This window comes from Hemicordylus capensis, chromosome 4 (assembly GCF_027244095.1).
Source record: "Hemicordylus capensis ecotype Gifberg chromosome 4, rHemCap1.1.pri, whole genome shotgun sequence".
Lineage (NCBI taxonomy): Eukaryota > Metazoa > Chordata > Lepidosauria > Squamata > Cordylidae > Hemicordylus > Hemicordylus capensis.
The window spans coordinates 104411298-104425942 of NC_069660.1; the positions used below are offsets into that span (position 1 = coordinate 104411298).

The following is a 14645-nucleotide window of genomic DNA, read 5'->3' on the forward strand; positions in this document are numbered from 1 at the left end:
CATTTAACAGGAAGCCCCCCCCCTTCATGCTTCTATAGTGCTTTTAGGATTGTGCATTTCAGTGACTGGGTGAATCCATGAGGCCAAATTAAATTGTTTTCAATAGGACTTTGGCTCAACTTATGGTGAATTACATTCATACTTGATGGCTAGTGCTGCTGCTTTACGTAAATAGAGCTTTCCTTAAATTTGGCTTAAACTGAGCTTTTTAATCATGTTTACCATTAGATCTTTTGGCTTTGGAATAATGCATGTTAAATTAAAGGCTTGAACATGTATACAAGAAGGCTATTAAGCATCAGGAAGAATGCCTGCTTAATATTTTGTAAATGTTTAAGATCATTTCATAGTTTTCATTCCAAGTGAATTTTTATTTTCTCATCTTTCCCCCCCCCATTTCATTTCATTTCATTTAAACAGAGAATGGACATTCTTTGAAGTCTAATCATGGTCACTGCCTGCTGAACCATTGTGACAGCTCTCAGACTTCCTATACAGAATTGTTAGAAGAATTTATATATTTGCATTCAGAAGACAGGAATTACTTACCTATCATTATATGCTGGCTTTGTTTATACGTAATAATATTGCTGAAAATAATTTTGTTCAGAAGTTACACAAATGATATATAATTTAGGGAATGTTTCCCACTTTTCAGTCCAGATCAGGGTTTTTCTATGTGTAAGGGGACCATATAAGAATGAAAGTGAGGACAGTGGTTACCATGTTGCATTCATTTGTTTTCAGAAAACTCTTTTTCACCAACCTTCGCTGACATGGCTTTCAGAGATGAGGCTGGCAATCAACCAGCAGTATGGGAATGAATTAATAGTGGTCCTGGGGTAGTTGGGAAGGTCCCTTGGCTTTGCATGTCAGCATGCTATTTTGCATCCCTGGTTTACCATAGCATCTAAAGATGTCCAGAACTTTATGCTGTAAAAACAGAAATATCTAGTAGTCTTTAATGCTACTATGTTTCAATTGGTTTATACAGATCCCCCCGACACACACACACACCATTTGAACACGTTTTCCAGTTGAACAAGCACCTCACAGTACTTGTTATGGAATGTGTTTGTCACTTAGAATATGATTTCTGACCTCTAAGCAATTATTTCAAGAGGGTTGTACATACGTGGTTAAGCAGCACATATTCAATAGGGGCCCAATTCTACCCCCTTCTCTAGCTCTACAGTATTTCAGATGAATTGTAGCATAAAGCAGGGGAAATTGTTGAAGTTCTTGGATATCTTATTGTTATTGTTAGGAATAAGACCTCTCTTTAGTTAATTTGACAGGAAAACTGTCCAGTTCCTTTAAAATCAGAGCTCTTGAAATTTATACCACTTCTGAGATACATAATGGGAAATTGGACTACCATGGTGTACTATGGAGCTGTAAGATATGGACATGTATTATATTCAAGTGACGAAAGAAAGAGAGAGAGAGAGAGAGATCTTCTGTCTGGGAAGTACGTGTGACTCCTTATGAGACCCATTTTATATACAGTTGATAACTGAATGTCATTCAGAAAGATATATGAAAATAATTATGTTTGCTGTGTACACCTATTCAATTCATTAAGTTTCCCACATATATGTAAATCAAATTACCAATATAAATATCCAAATTATCTTAAACCTTACTGGTTTCTCTGACTATGCAATCTCTGCTTGTTAAATTATTTAGTTCTTCGCTAGTCTATTTCCAGTTATAATCATTGTTTATCTTGTGTTTAACTTCATAACGGCTCACATGTTCCACAGTATTAGAAGAGTGGAACAGGAGTTGCATGCTTACAAGAGGCTGCTTTGGTGCTCATCCAGAGCATTGTCAAGCAGCTGAATGCATTCCCTGAGGGTTGCACAACCCTCAGGGACATATTCCTGGCAGCCAAACAATACTTTTAGAGGTGGGGGAGATCAGCAAAAATTGCTCTTCTTTCTATGTACATTCAGCTGCTTGGTAGCGTTCGGACTGAGTGCAAAGCAGCCTCTTGCAAGCATGCAACTCCTGTTCCACCATTCTAATGCTGCACATGTGAGCAGCAGCTTATCTAACAACGAGTGAATCTAAAATCAACAGGATTTTTCCTCATGTTCATTTCACTTGGAACAGAATTGTAGAAGAAAATAAACTTCTGAAATATTGACTATTTTAAACAAAAAGTGTGTTATTGGAAACACTAAGTGGACTGTCTTCCCTGTGGCAGCCCCACAGTGCACAAGTTACAGGTCTACACAGACTTTCCATGTTTCCATGCAGCCATCATCCTTTGCACAATTCACTTGAGCTTCAGAAGCCAGGCAGAAAGTGGGCTCTGTTGAGCCCTATTGGAATCGCTCTGTTCATAATCACTGTGGCCATACTAGGGAGAACTACCCCTAAGACTGCGTAGAAATTAGGACCTGTTTCTTCAAAATAAGCATGCAGTATAAACAAGGATATGAAAAAACAATGCAAAGCTAAGAGGTTCTGTATGAAATCCTAGATTTCGTAACTGGGCACAGGATTGCACTTAGATTGCCAAAAAGATGCTATCATACTCTAGCCCTTTAACTTTAATGTTTGTTTCTCCACTGAAGTCAATGGAATTATTAATAGTAGGCACAAATAAATGTCATCTATGTCTTGGAGTTATTGTGTCTTGCATATTTCAGTTAAATTTTTCATGATATAGCTGAAGTTATAAACATTTTTATTGTATTCATAGACTGAAAAATCTTTTTACAGCATTCATATGATATGCATATATTTGAAAGCAATTTTACAATGTTGTTTACTCATTTTACTTTCTACATTTAACTTATAATCATAGCATTATGGTTTCCCAGGAAACAGTGGGCAGCACTAAGTCTACTTGAAATCAGACTAGTTAGCACCATTGAAATCAATTAGATGTTAATCATAACTTTTTATTATTATTATTATTATTATTATTAATTCAATTTCTATACTGCCCTTCCAAAAATGGCTCAGGGCAGTTTACAAAGAGAAACAAACAAACAAACAGTCAGAGGTGCTATTATGGTGGGGACATCTCTACCTCCCTTTCCCCTGAAACTGAGTGTCCCTGCCTGCTCCGAGAGGAACTCCATGAGGCTATAATGGTAGCCTCTCTTCTCTCTTCATGCCAGTCATCATAATGATTTACAATTTCTAGTTACATGTATAAAAGCCAGCTCCCTGCTGTTCAAAAATATTTTTTTATTCTTTAGGAGCATCACATTCTAAAGGGATCAGCAAATGGAATTGGCTACATTAGGCTTTCTGACTATCATTAACTGTGTAGGAGAAATATCCTATACAGTCTTGGGACTCTACAGCTGATTTGCTTAATAGTCTGTGAGTAGATGACAGGGTAAGGAGAGGAATGCTTGCGTGTGAAGCTCCTGCTGGATAGGAAAACATTTTGTCCTCTCTTATTCAACTGCTGGCACTGTCCTATCCAGCAAAAGGGTGCACAAAACCGGCTTGGACCGGGCATGTTCGGTTTTGTGCACTCCTGTGACACCCCCCCCCCCGCCAGGTTTGACTCGGATTTGAGCTGGTCCAGGATGCAAAACGTTTTTAAAAAACAAACACTCTAACATGGACCTTTCAGCAGGGTTTGAAATTTAGTAATTACAGCAGGTTGAGTAGGGTAAAATAGAATTGTAAGATGGAGTATATATGTTTTGTATTATTATAGCAATGGCTTATATGTATAGTTAACAAGAACCGCGCAGACTGGTAAGCGGGAAGTCAATATTTACTTAATTAAGTGTAACTTGATTGTTAAGGTATTGTAAAAATCAATAAAATTTTAAAACGCAAAAAAACCCAACAACCCCACAGCCGGCTGCGTGTGTGTGTGTGTCACTGAAGCTTACCCCTCCCCCTACTGACCACCCCCTGGTATCAAGTCAAGTCAAGTCAAGTCCCCCTGGTATTTTCTGGGCCGGTTCAGCCCATTTTCGACCTGAGTGCGTAAATAGCGCATGTGCATGCATGGCAGCCTTCAAAATGGCTGATGTGAGAGGGCTAGAAAGGCCCGGAAATGGGGGCCAGAAAAGACCGGGGAGGTTGGCGGGGGGGCGGGGAGGGGAAGCTTCAGAGACAACCCACCCATGGCCATGGCAGCATGCCAGTCCCAGCGATGAGTCAGAATAATAATAATTTTAAAAATCGAATTCCCAGACCAGCTCTGAGCCGGCCGGAGCAGTTCAAGGTTGAACTGAACTGGGCCCGGTCTGGAATTGGCTCAACCTCAAGCCAGCCCACACATTCCTATTGAGCTGGAGCCTCACACACGAGCACTCCCTCTCTTCCTAGCCTGTTACTTACTGGCTGATGATTAAAAAATGGGGAGCATTCACAGCTCCCTACCCATGCTTGTCCTACCCAGTTAATGATCATCAGAACAAGCCAAATGTGTCCAACATTCATGGATTTCCCCAGAATCCAGAAAGTAGCTGGTATCCTGGGCAGCAGAGAAGGAGGCAAAGTGTCATTAATTTTTCAGATTTTTTTTTTTTAATGGTGTAGGAGTTAATTCTGTGGAATACAAATCTACAGAAAGATGTTTTTATTTCACCCAAACTTCCAGACATTAGAAAACTTCTCTTTGAAGTGAGGAATGAAGGAATTTGACAGTATAACTGATGCAGAGTTAAGGAGGAAAAGCAATTGGCTGCTTTCCTGAAATAGGGAGGGGATTGGCTGCTCTTGATAAACCAATTTACTGAACATATTTCAATAATTTTATTGAATGGAAGAAATAAAGGTTGTGCAGATATGGACACATCATATGTGGATTCTCACAGCCAGTTATAGGGTAGGACAAGTGTTGTCCACAGTTCAGGAGCAGTGGACACTCCCGTTTTGTGACCATGCACTTGTAAAAAGCAAGGTAGGAGGCAGGGGGAGATCATTTATGAGGCTCTTGCGGGGTAGGAAGGCTTTTCTTCCTACTTCATTGAACAACTGCTCCTCCTACCCAATCCGACCCTCACAGATGACCATTTCCCCTTCCTCCTACCTTGCTTTTTATGCACACCATCACAAAATTGGCATGTGCACCACTCCCGAACTTGGGTTGGATGCTTGTCCTACCAATATAACATTTGTGTGAACTGTCCTCATATCTTCCTGGTGTACCATGGATTGTAAAACTGATGAGCCTTAATAACCCGAGGCTGGGTGAGTTTGTATAGTTGACTGGGGATGTTTTAACAGTTGATCACTTATCAGCTTGCTAACTTGAAGTGCTATTGAGCTTTCTATTCCCTATTCTTCTCAAAGGGAAGATGTGTGTACTTGCTCTTCATTGACCACATTGAAAGTATATTATGAATAATTCCAACGGGATGCCCTTGCTTTAACATTCTTTGTGTAAGCTCAGAGAGACTGAACTCAAGTGTATGGTATTCTACAAATTGTTATAGTGTCTTATACATTTAAATGTTTCAAAGTGTCCTTGCAATAACCCTTAATCTCTGTTCCTTTTTATGATGTGTATGTACACTACTGGGGGGAAAAAACACAACTTTATGACATGTGAATGCAATATAGTCATTTGGCCTTTTTCCTACAATGAATTTATTATATTTCAAAAACATTGAATGGCTCAGACTCTTTAAATGATGTGCTATATTAAGTGAAATAAAATGAAAGCCAAGTGTCCATGTGTTCCCTGTTTCCTTACCCTGTGTTCTATTCAATACAAGCCATTAATTAATAAATGAGCATTAAAATATGTCTTGTCTTCTAGCCTGAAACCTTTGAGCATCTCTTTCTCAAGCATCCTGAAGCACTGTCATTTGGTCCTCTACTTCTGGAGCCAGAAATAGTGTTGGAAGATGTCAGTATTGATAAAGCAGTGAAAAAAGAAGACACACAAGACTTACTCGCTGTTGGGTCACTGTTTGCAACCGTTCAAGACTTTGAGCATGACTCAGCTTGCTCTAGTGGTCATTTCAATAGTGATAGTCTCTCTGAGAGTGTCCATGATGTCAAAACCAGTGAAGGAACTACAGGACAATCTAATGTAAAATATGCAACTATTATAAGCACTTCTGTATCAAGTAGGCTTTATGAGCCACCAAAGGTTTTAAGCAGTTCTTTTGATAGACTTTTGTTAGACCATGATTCTTTAGTTCCAACTTCTTTCTCTAGCGGTTCTTGGGTAGTGGGAAATCGAACTTTTCTGATATTACCAGATTGCCATCCATGCCCATCCCGAAAAGCTTTGTCCCTCTCTGTTGTTTCATCTGAGGGCTTCTCAGAACCTTCAGACCAGGATAAAAGTTTCCCTGAGGAAGATAGTCCAGAGAAGAGCATGTTCTACTTAGGGATGAACTCAATCAAAAAAAGTGAAAGTAGTCTTTTTTTAACAGAAAATTCAAAAGTAGTGTGTCACTTTCACACCAATGCTCTATTCAGAGGCATGAAGTTTCCACAAGATAAGCCCTCCGATCTAAATCTCTTTAACAACACATGTGAAAACCCTGTTCAGTCCTTCATACCGTACATGCCACAGTTTCAGACCCTGACAATTAAACTTCACGAGACAGCCAGCAGCAAAGCCTAAGTTCATATTGGTACTTATCACCTTAATGGTGGCATTAACGTTTTACATCCAACATGTTTTCCTATTAATAACCCTTTTTAAAGGTTGGTATTTTGTGCAATGATTTGCCACAAGTTCAGTTCTTACCAGCAGTCCACGTACTTTCTCTGGACGTTGTGCTTCTGTTTTGAGGATACCACAATGTCCCCAGGTACATCAAACAAACATCAACATCATTTTGTACTTGGTAAAATGTGACTCTTCTACCAGATAATGCTATTGTATTTCTGTGGAATGTGATTGAATGAAAATCATGAGCATGTAATGGATATTTGTGGTAGTGTTGCTAATTTGACAAGCAACCAAATCCTCTCCCCAACCACTCCATTACTGCATCATTTTTGTGAACTATTTTTTAATGCACTAAATATTTAATTTGTTGTGGGGACTAGACTCTTTCCAACTGTGGAAAGCTAGTGCAGGAGAGCTCATTAAGCCTTATTTCATCAAAAAGCAAGATGACCACACTCCTCTTCCTCTACCACTTAATTAGCTTGCTTCTTCTTTTAAAAAAATGTGAGAAAGGTTTGGGTGGATGGGATTCACTAACCTTCCCTTCCCTGCGGACGATCTGTTGAAGAGGTTGGGTGCGTGGATCGTGTGCCCAGGTGATCCTCTGCTGCCCCAGGCAGCGTGGAGGGCTGGGGTTCAGGACACATGGTCCCAGCCCCCAGAAATCCCATGATGCACAATGCAAGTGCGTGGTGTATTCTGGGTATCCCCCCGGTGAGAGGCAGGTGCCCCGCAGTCTCCAGCCCTGGCTGGAAACAGCCGGGGCTGGCAGACAATTGAAAAAATTGTCCCCTGCTAACTGGGCAAAGAGGCACCTTTTATCATGGTGATTCTCTCTATTTAGCAATGGGAGAGTAACTGGCCCTATCCACCCCCAGCACAGTACTTCCAATGACTGTTGCTGGTGTCTATCTTATGTTTCTTTTTAGAATGTGAGCCCTTTGGGGACGGGGTTCCATCTTATTTGTTTGTTATTTCTCTGTATAAACCCACCCTTAAAGGTACCCCCCTGCCTTGGAGCCTTCCCCTACCGGTTCCGTGCACATTCATTACATTGCCCATCCATTACATGGAGACAACTAATGAGCTATTGGTACTGGAAGATGCTTGTGGAAGTGTTAAATGTAATTGAGACATCTGTTATTGGATCATGTGGAAAGGCCCTTAATACACCCATCTATAACAGATTTTTATGACAATCCTGTAGGGCTTTTACAATGAGAATTTGCCTTAGACTGCCCAAATAAGACCTTGTATCTACTCTCACTCAGTGCTCATACACACTCATGTAACTCCTTATATGAATAAAATGCTAGTGTGTTGTAGTGGTTTGACTAGGACTTGGGAGTTGCCGGTTCAAATCTGCACTCAGCCATTTGACCATCTTGCAGATGCTGGACATCAATTTCATCATCCCCAACTATTGGCCACTGTGGCTGGGAATAATGGGAGTTGTAGTCCAAAAATAACTAGAGGGCCAAAGTTGTGCAGCCCTGATATAGGAAATGGACTGGTCCATTGACAGTATTGAATTTCTGCAATACCAGTAATGATGATTGGCACCACACTGACTGCATGGAGAGGAGCCTTGTGTAATACAGGAGCACCTACACCTTGTCAGCCTTGATCAGGCTATTTAGATATCAAATAATAAAGCCATTTGCCCAGTTTAATGGGGTCAGTAGCATCAAGTTTTAACTTGCATGTTTTTAAATGAGGGTCATAGGTGTTGCTGTTCTCAGTAAGGTAAAGGTAAAGTGTGCCATTGAGTTGGTGTTGACTCCTGGCAACCATAGAGCCCATTCTACCCATTTCTTTGGTAGAATACAGGAGTTTACCATTGCATCCTCCCGTGCTGTATGAGACAATGTCTTTCAACATCTTTCTGTATTGCTGCTGCCCAATATAGGTGTACTGGATAATTATTTAAAAAGTCAGCAAGCCTGCCTCTCAAACCTTTAAAGAAATTAAATGTAGTAAAAGCTTTTCTGGTAAATAAGTAACATATTAGCTTTTGTTTCTATTACAGTGTGACTCTTCAACAACTGTAAGTCACATCTCTTTGTCCAATAAAAGAAAGCACTGAAATATGTCAGATATTACAAGAGCTCTGCATGGTCTTAGTGAAAAGATTCACAAGGAAATTGACATGACATTCTGCTGTTCACTTGAAAGCATTATAGCATGCTCATTTTGCAGCGGAGATATTTCATTTAAATAGATACAGTCTAAGATCCAACCAAATATTTCTGTAAAGGTAGAAACAAAGACAGGCTCAGGCTTAATTGAAGAAAGTGGGAGGGGTGGCAACCGAACACAGTTCCCTCCACAGAAGCAGCAGCTCAACCCACCCTCAGCACTTACTACCAAATACATTTCTAAAGAATCAGTATTGCTCAATGTGAAGGACCATTGCTTAAAATCCTCTTTTTAAGGGTTTTAAAGTGCAATGTATAAGAGTTAGTGTGGTCTAACTGTAAGATGGGAGTAAGTTATGAGAGAAATGCACACTGTGATTATTTGTAGCGAAGACAGACTCTCTGTGGGATCATGAATAAAAACATTCCTCTCCATAAACAGAGCACATTAGACTTGAATCACATTGTTTGCCCATGTGTTCTTTTTTATTGTGTGTAAATAGCAGCTGTGGTGGGCCCCAACCATTATTGACATGTGCTGTGGGGAAGGGTTGATTAATGGGCTCCCTCACAGCTGTTTGTTCCAGGATGGAATTATATAACCACCTTCCTGAAGCAAAGCCTGTCCAGAGATACTCAGTGCCTAGAAGGAGACCACCTAGGAACCTTATATACTTCTGAGTTTCATGATGAAGAAAGGTAGTAATGTATACATAGTTTTGTTTTAAATTGGGCACTAGTGGCAGCTAGCCTCCTGAGGCAAACTACTACTACTATGAATATTTATAAACTGCTTTTCAACAAAAGTTCCCTAAGCGGTTTACAGAGAGAAATAATGAATAAATAAAGAAGATTACTCTCTGTCCCCAAAGGGATCACAATCTAAGAAGAAACAAGATAGACACCAGCAACAGCCACTGGATGCTGTGCTGGGGTTGGATAGGGTCAATTGCTCTCCTGCTGCAGACCCTTGAGAGAGAGGGTGTGCAGACAGAAAATGAAATTGGGAGGTTCAGCCTTAATCAATTAATTACTAATGATGCTTTCAGCTGTCTGTAGTCAACCATATGTCAACCTAGTACTGGTCATGTGTTGTGTGTTATTTAGGCAATAAGGCTAAGGTAGGTGACTTCTATGTGGCAAAGTCAACAAAGCTGACTTTTTTTCATTGTATATTGATCTACTAAAGTGGTTTTATAAGTGCCCAGATCATGACTCAATATTCCAGATCAGTTTTTCAAAGCTGTTGTCAGGGTGTGGCAAATCACAATTTTGCCATATTTACAAGTATACTCCAAATTACCAAAACAGTTGCAAAAGACATCTGAGCAGGCTCTCCAAAAGATGCAAAACTGAGTGAATATCACAATGATTACCTCACACAGGCATCCTTTTATCATTCATGCTAGCCCACCTCCTTACAGCTTAGCCTTAAAAAACCAGCTCATACCAAATGTTCATCATACCAAAGGAAGAGAGTTAGTCTTCTGGTAGCAAGCATAACTAGTCCCCTTAGCTAACCAAGGTCTACCATGTTTGCATATGAAAGGGAAACTAGAAGTGTGAGCACTAGAAGATATTCCCCTTAGGAGATGGAGCTGCTTTGGGAAGAGCATCTAGGCTCCAAGTTCCTTCCCTGGCATCTCCAAGATAGGGCTGAGAAATAGTTCTGCCTGCAACCTTGGAGAAGCCGCTGCCAGTCAGTGTAGACAATACTGAGCGAGATGGACCTATGGTCTGACTCAGTATATGGCAGCTTCCTATGTAGAGAGTTTCCATATTGCTACCTACTTAATAGATGCACATGGCATAAGACCTCCTCTGAGGGAGCTGTGTGGCTTATCGATCACCAGCTTCACACATGTAAATGTGTATTAGATCTATTATTGGTTTTGTCAACAGGCGAATAAATAGCCTGGTATCAGTACATATAGCCTGGCAAAATGTCTTAAAAGCTGCATTTGGAATCCTAGATCTTTTTACCATAGCTCTGTTCTCTGCTAGCACCTTAACTTTTCTTATTGCTGTGCCTCTGAATCTAAACACTGTGCCTTACTGGTTTTTATGTTGCTTAGTTAATTGTAGTACTCAAAACCTGGATTAGTAGAATGCAGGGCCCAGCTTCTAAAGAGTTCACACAAAATCAAGGGTCGTTGTTGGCTCAAGTAACCTAGGATAACCAGCCCCTACCCTTTGAATGCCTTTTTGATATCATGACCATCTTTTTACCTTTATTTAAAACAGACCAAAGCAGCAGCAACAACAAAACCCTTGGTTCACTGCATAGTGTTCCCTGGTGCAGACTCTGCTGCTTACAGTTATAAGACCTGACTGCCCTAAAATTGGGGTGTGTGTGTGTGTGTGTGTGTGTGTGTGTGTACGCATGCACACACACATATGCTATTGCTGCTGTGCACTCACCACAGTTGTTTTGAATGTTCAGTTCCATGTTTTAACCTGCAACCAATGGGAAAGTCCCTTCTTTCTCAATAGCATGATCCTTTGTTTTGGGATCATGGTGGCATATAATAACCAGGCAGAATAAATATACTATACTACCTAGAGCAGCTATTAAATCCCAAAACTGACATCCGGTCTTGTACTTTATCTTCACACTTAATTTATAAAAGATGCATCTGCATATTCCAGATCCACCATCTGCCACATTCTATGCCCCAACCTAATATTTTAGTAATTATTGTAGCTAAAGCTAGTGATAGCTAAATTATGTTTTTAACAGTGAAGATTAGAAATATTGGCAACTATTATGTAATGCTTTACTTAAAACTGCTCTTAATCCACACCTATTCTGTAAGAAAACCCCGCCCCCGCAACCCTGGTATCTTTCCTATGTCTTTAGAGAACCGTGTTGAACCTTCTTGTAAAGTACAGTATTCAGTTGTTTGGAAAACTGGGGGTGGGGGGGGGATATGAAACATGGGTACAGTTACAAGCTCACTCATCTGAATTGTCTGGGAACATTCAAAAGCACTGGATAATAAGCACTTTGCATAAATGTGGGTAGTTTTTATATTAGTGGGAATGGAACTTACATGAAAATGCAATGAGGTTGGATCATGAGAGTTTTAATCATGTTCCCAGTTCATACATCACACAATAGACTTATTCACATAATCATCTGAATCTAGGTTTACTGTAGGTTACCAGTATTGGCATGGATGTGTAAATCCGTTCCAAAGGTGGGAATCTCTGGCTGTAAACCACCTTGGCATGGGTTCACACAATCACTTAAATGTTGGTAATCCACACTAAACCTAGAGTCAAGTGATTGTGTGAAAAAGCCTAAAAGCTGGAAATTCGTACTGGAAAGTAAAAATTATGTGGGTCACCAGTAAACTCTACCTTAGACCTAAATGGAAGTTAAGTAATTAGATGGAGCAGAATTTACCAGATTTTATCTCAAGCCTTGTTCATATGCACAGATGTTCATTTATTTATGTCCATAGAAAATCTGAGATTTTTAAAAGATGCATGACTGTTGGTCCAAAATCTTTCTTCTAGAGAATAGAATTGTGTCTGTGAGTAGGTTCTCCCTTATGTGCTTCTGGGTTATTCTTAAAATCTTTATTCAGAAGGGATTTCAGTAGTTTTGTGAGGGGTGAAATAATGCAATAATTTGGCTAAATGGAACTCTGTCTACAAAATCTCATAGGCCGAGTAGAGCCACAACTCTAGTTGAGCCACCTGAGGTGGGATTTATTTGTATACAGGAGAAACTGGGGCAAGGAGTCAGAATTTAGAACATTAGATGGATTCACTTTTTGTCTTGCACTATCCAGGATATAAGGGTTTGCCTTATACCAAGACAGACCATTGGTTTATTTAGCCCCATATTTCTGCTCTGGCTGGCTTCCAAGCCTCTCAGCAAAGGCCTTCCCAGCCTTGTTACACTGTTAAAGCTTTTTAGCCAGATATGCCAGAGATGGAGTGCAGGTTCTTATACATTCTTCAGCTCTGAGCTATGGTCCCTCCCTATCTTCAGCAGGACTTCACAAAGGAATTTTTTCTACATGACTACTTTTTTTAACTGCTCAGGCAAGGGAGAACACTTGAGATCAATGAGAAGTGAAAGATAAATTTCCAGCCCGAGAAGGCAGAAGTATTTCTGCACATCAGGCTTCTCCAGACTCCAAAACAACAGTTTGGAATCTTTGTGTGGTGCCTTCCCTCACAATACTTGTGGTGTGGAAATTTATTGCATGCTGTCACAAGCAACACATGTTGCATCCTGATCTTATAGTGTCAATTGCAGATGTTAAGGGAGCCATCATCAGTGGCACTTCCCCCAACACAATTATGCTAATTCAATAGCAATGCTCTTAAGGTGCTTCTGTGTGTCATACGTGCAGGATCCCTCAAACAATTCCATGCTTCTGTTGACACACTAGTGTCAGGGATATAGAAAAGTTAACAGGAGGCACTTTGGCTGTGCTTAGACTTTGGCTATTTACCACAATTGCGTTGGGAAAGGAATATTCCCCCAGGATTGATCTGGCAGGGGAGCTGGTATGTTGATGTTTTTCCATTTTCAGACTGGATCAGAATCCCTGAAAACCATCCCTTCCAACTCTGAAGATATAACTGCCTAAATGCCATGCTGTGCTATATTATATGAGTATGGCTGCCCTAGGTCTAATCTAGTGTTGGGAATTGTGCAGTGTAGAAATGATCATGACTACATTTATCAGCTCTGCTGACTTAAACTAGTGGAGTGATGGATATGGAGAACAGTATGTAAATAGCTTCCCAATTCTCAGTGCAAAGAGACTGCAAACCTCTTTGCTGCAATTTCTGCACATTTCCACAGACCCTGTGGCATAGAAATATATTAGAGAGATAAGTCAACTGTTTATATGTCCACTTGAACATGGATTATAGTCTTGTCATGCTTGTTCAGGCTTAGTGGCTGAGCCCAAATTGCACATTTACCTGAACTAATGGTTTTGTTCAGGAAAATTCAGGAAAGGTGCTAATGATGGTTATTTTTTAACCCACACCTTCCTGCCAATATACCTCAACCATGGCTAAGTGCAAAACAGGGTTGATTATTAGTGTTGACAGTACAATTGTAAGTTTGGCTGTGGGATAAATTATTTCTCCAACTTACACTTGAATACACAACCAGGTGGAACATACATCCATGACAAATTTCTGATGACCTTCAAGAATATAACTTAGTTATATTGAACTCACATGTGCTATTTACTGTTACGGGTCATTTGCAGCTATATATTAATGCTAGATATATTGATTTAATACACTCTGTTTTAAAAATTGTGATTAAGTAGCAAGTACCAAGTTGCTTTTCATGTGTATTGCGTGTCTGTAGGATTATGGTCTGTTAACCTCTCACATCATTCTGTATGTTCTCGGTATTTAAATGTAAAATGTTTGGGGGTTTTATTCCTGCCAAAACTGTGGCTTGAATTGGGCTTTGAACCATGATTTCCTAGCTGCTGGAGTGTAAATTTAGATCGTGCTTTATAAGAATTGCCAGAGTACTTTTGTATTTATTTTTGTGAATAAAATGTTTACTGTTGAGATTATATTTTAATAACATTTTGTACCCTTCTGTGTGTGGAATCTTGGTTTAACTTTTGGAACAAAAAGCACCAGATGAATTAGAAAAAGGATCACTAGTAATTTCCTTTTGCTGATATTGAAATGAGAACTAGTTAAGTAATTCAGTGAACATGATATTGGCTGAGTGGTACAGTGCCCTGAGACAGAGGAACTAAAAGCTTATTGAATGGCTATAGAATTCTGAATTTATGAATGCTCTGAAATATGACACATGAGCTGGTCTTGTGGTAGCAAGCATGACTTGTCCCCTTAGCTAAGCAGGGTCTGCCCTGGTTGCATAT

The 14645-nt window shown here is 39.9% G+C and overlaps 2 protein-coding genes across 9 annotated transcripts in view; both read left to right on the forward strand.

Moving 5' to 3' along the window:
- Positions 1–2636, forward strand: part of LEPR (leptin receptor) — a 122497-nt gene extending 119861 nt beyond the window's left edge. For all 8 annotated transcript variants that reach the window (XM_053250541.1, XM_053250545.1, XM_053250549.1 and 5 more), the window contains one exon: positions 421–2636. In XM_053250541.1, the coding sequence (XP_053106516.1) occupies positions 421–438 (18 nt within the window). In that variant the 3' untranslated portion in view covers positions 439–2636. The remainder of the gene's footprint in view (positions 1–420) is intronic.
- On the forward strand, positions 777–14323 carry LOC128323145 (leptin receptor-like). Its single transcript, XM_053245868.1, has 3 exons — positions 777–812; positions 1436–1471; positions 5753–14323. The coding sequence occupies exons 1-3, from the start codon at positions 777–779 to the stop codon at positions 6569–6571; spliced, it is 891 nt and encodes a 296-aa protein (XP_053101843.1). The 3' UTR covers positions 6572–14323.
- Positions 14324–14645: the final 322 nt, after the last annotated feature.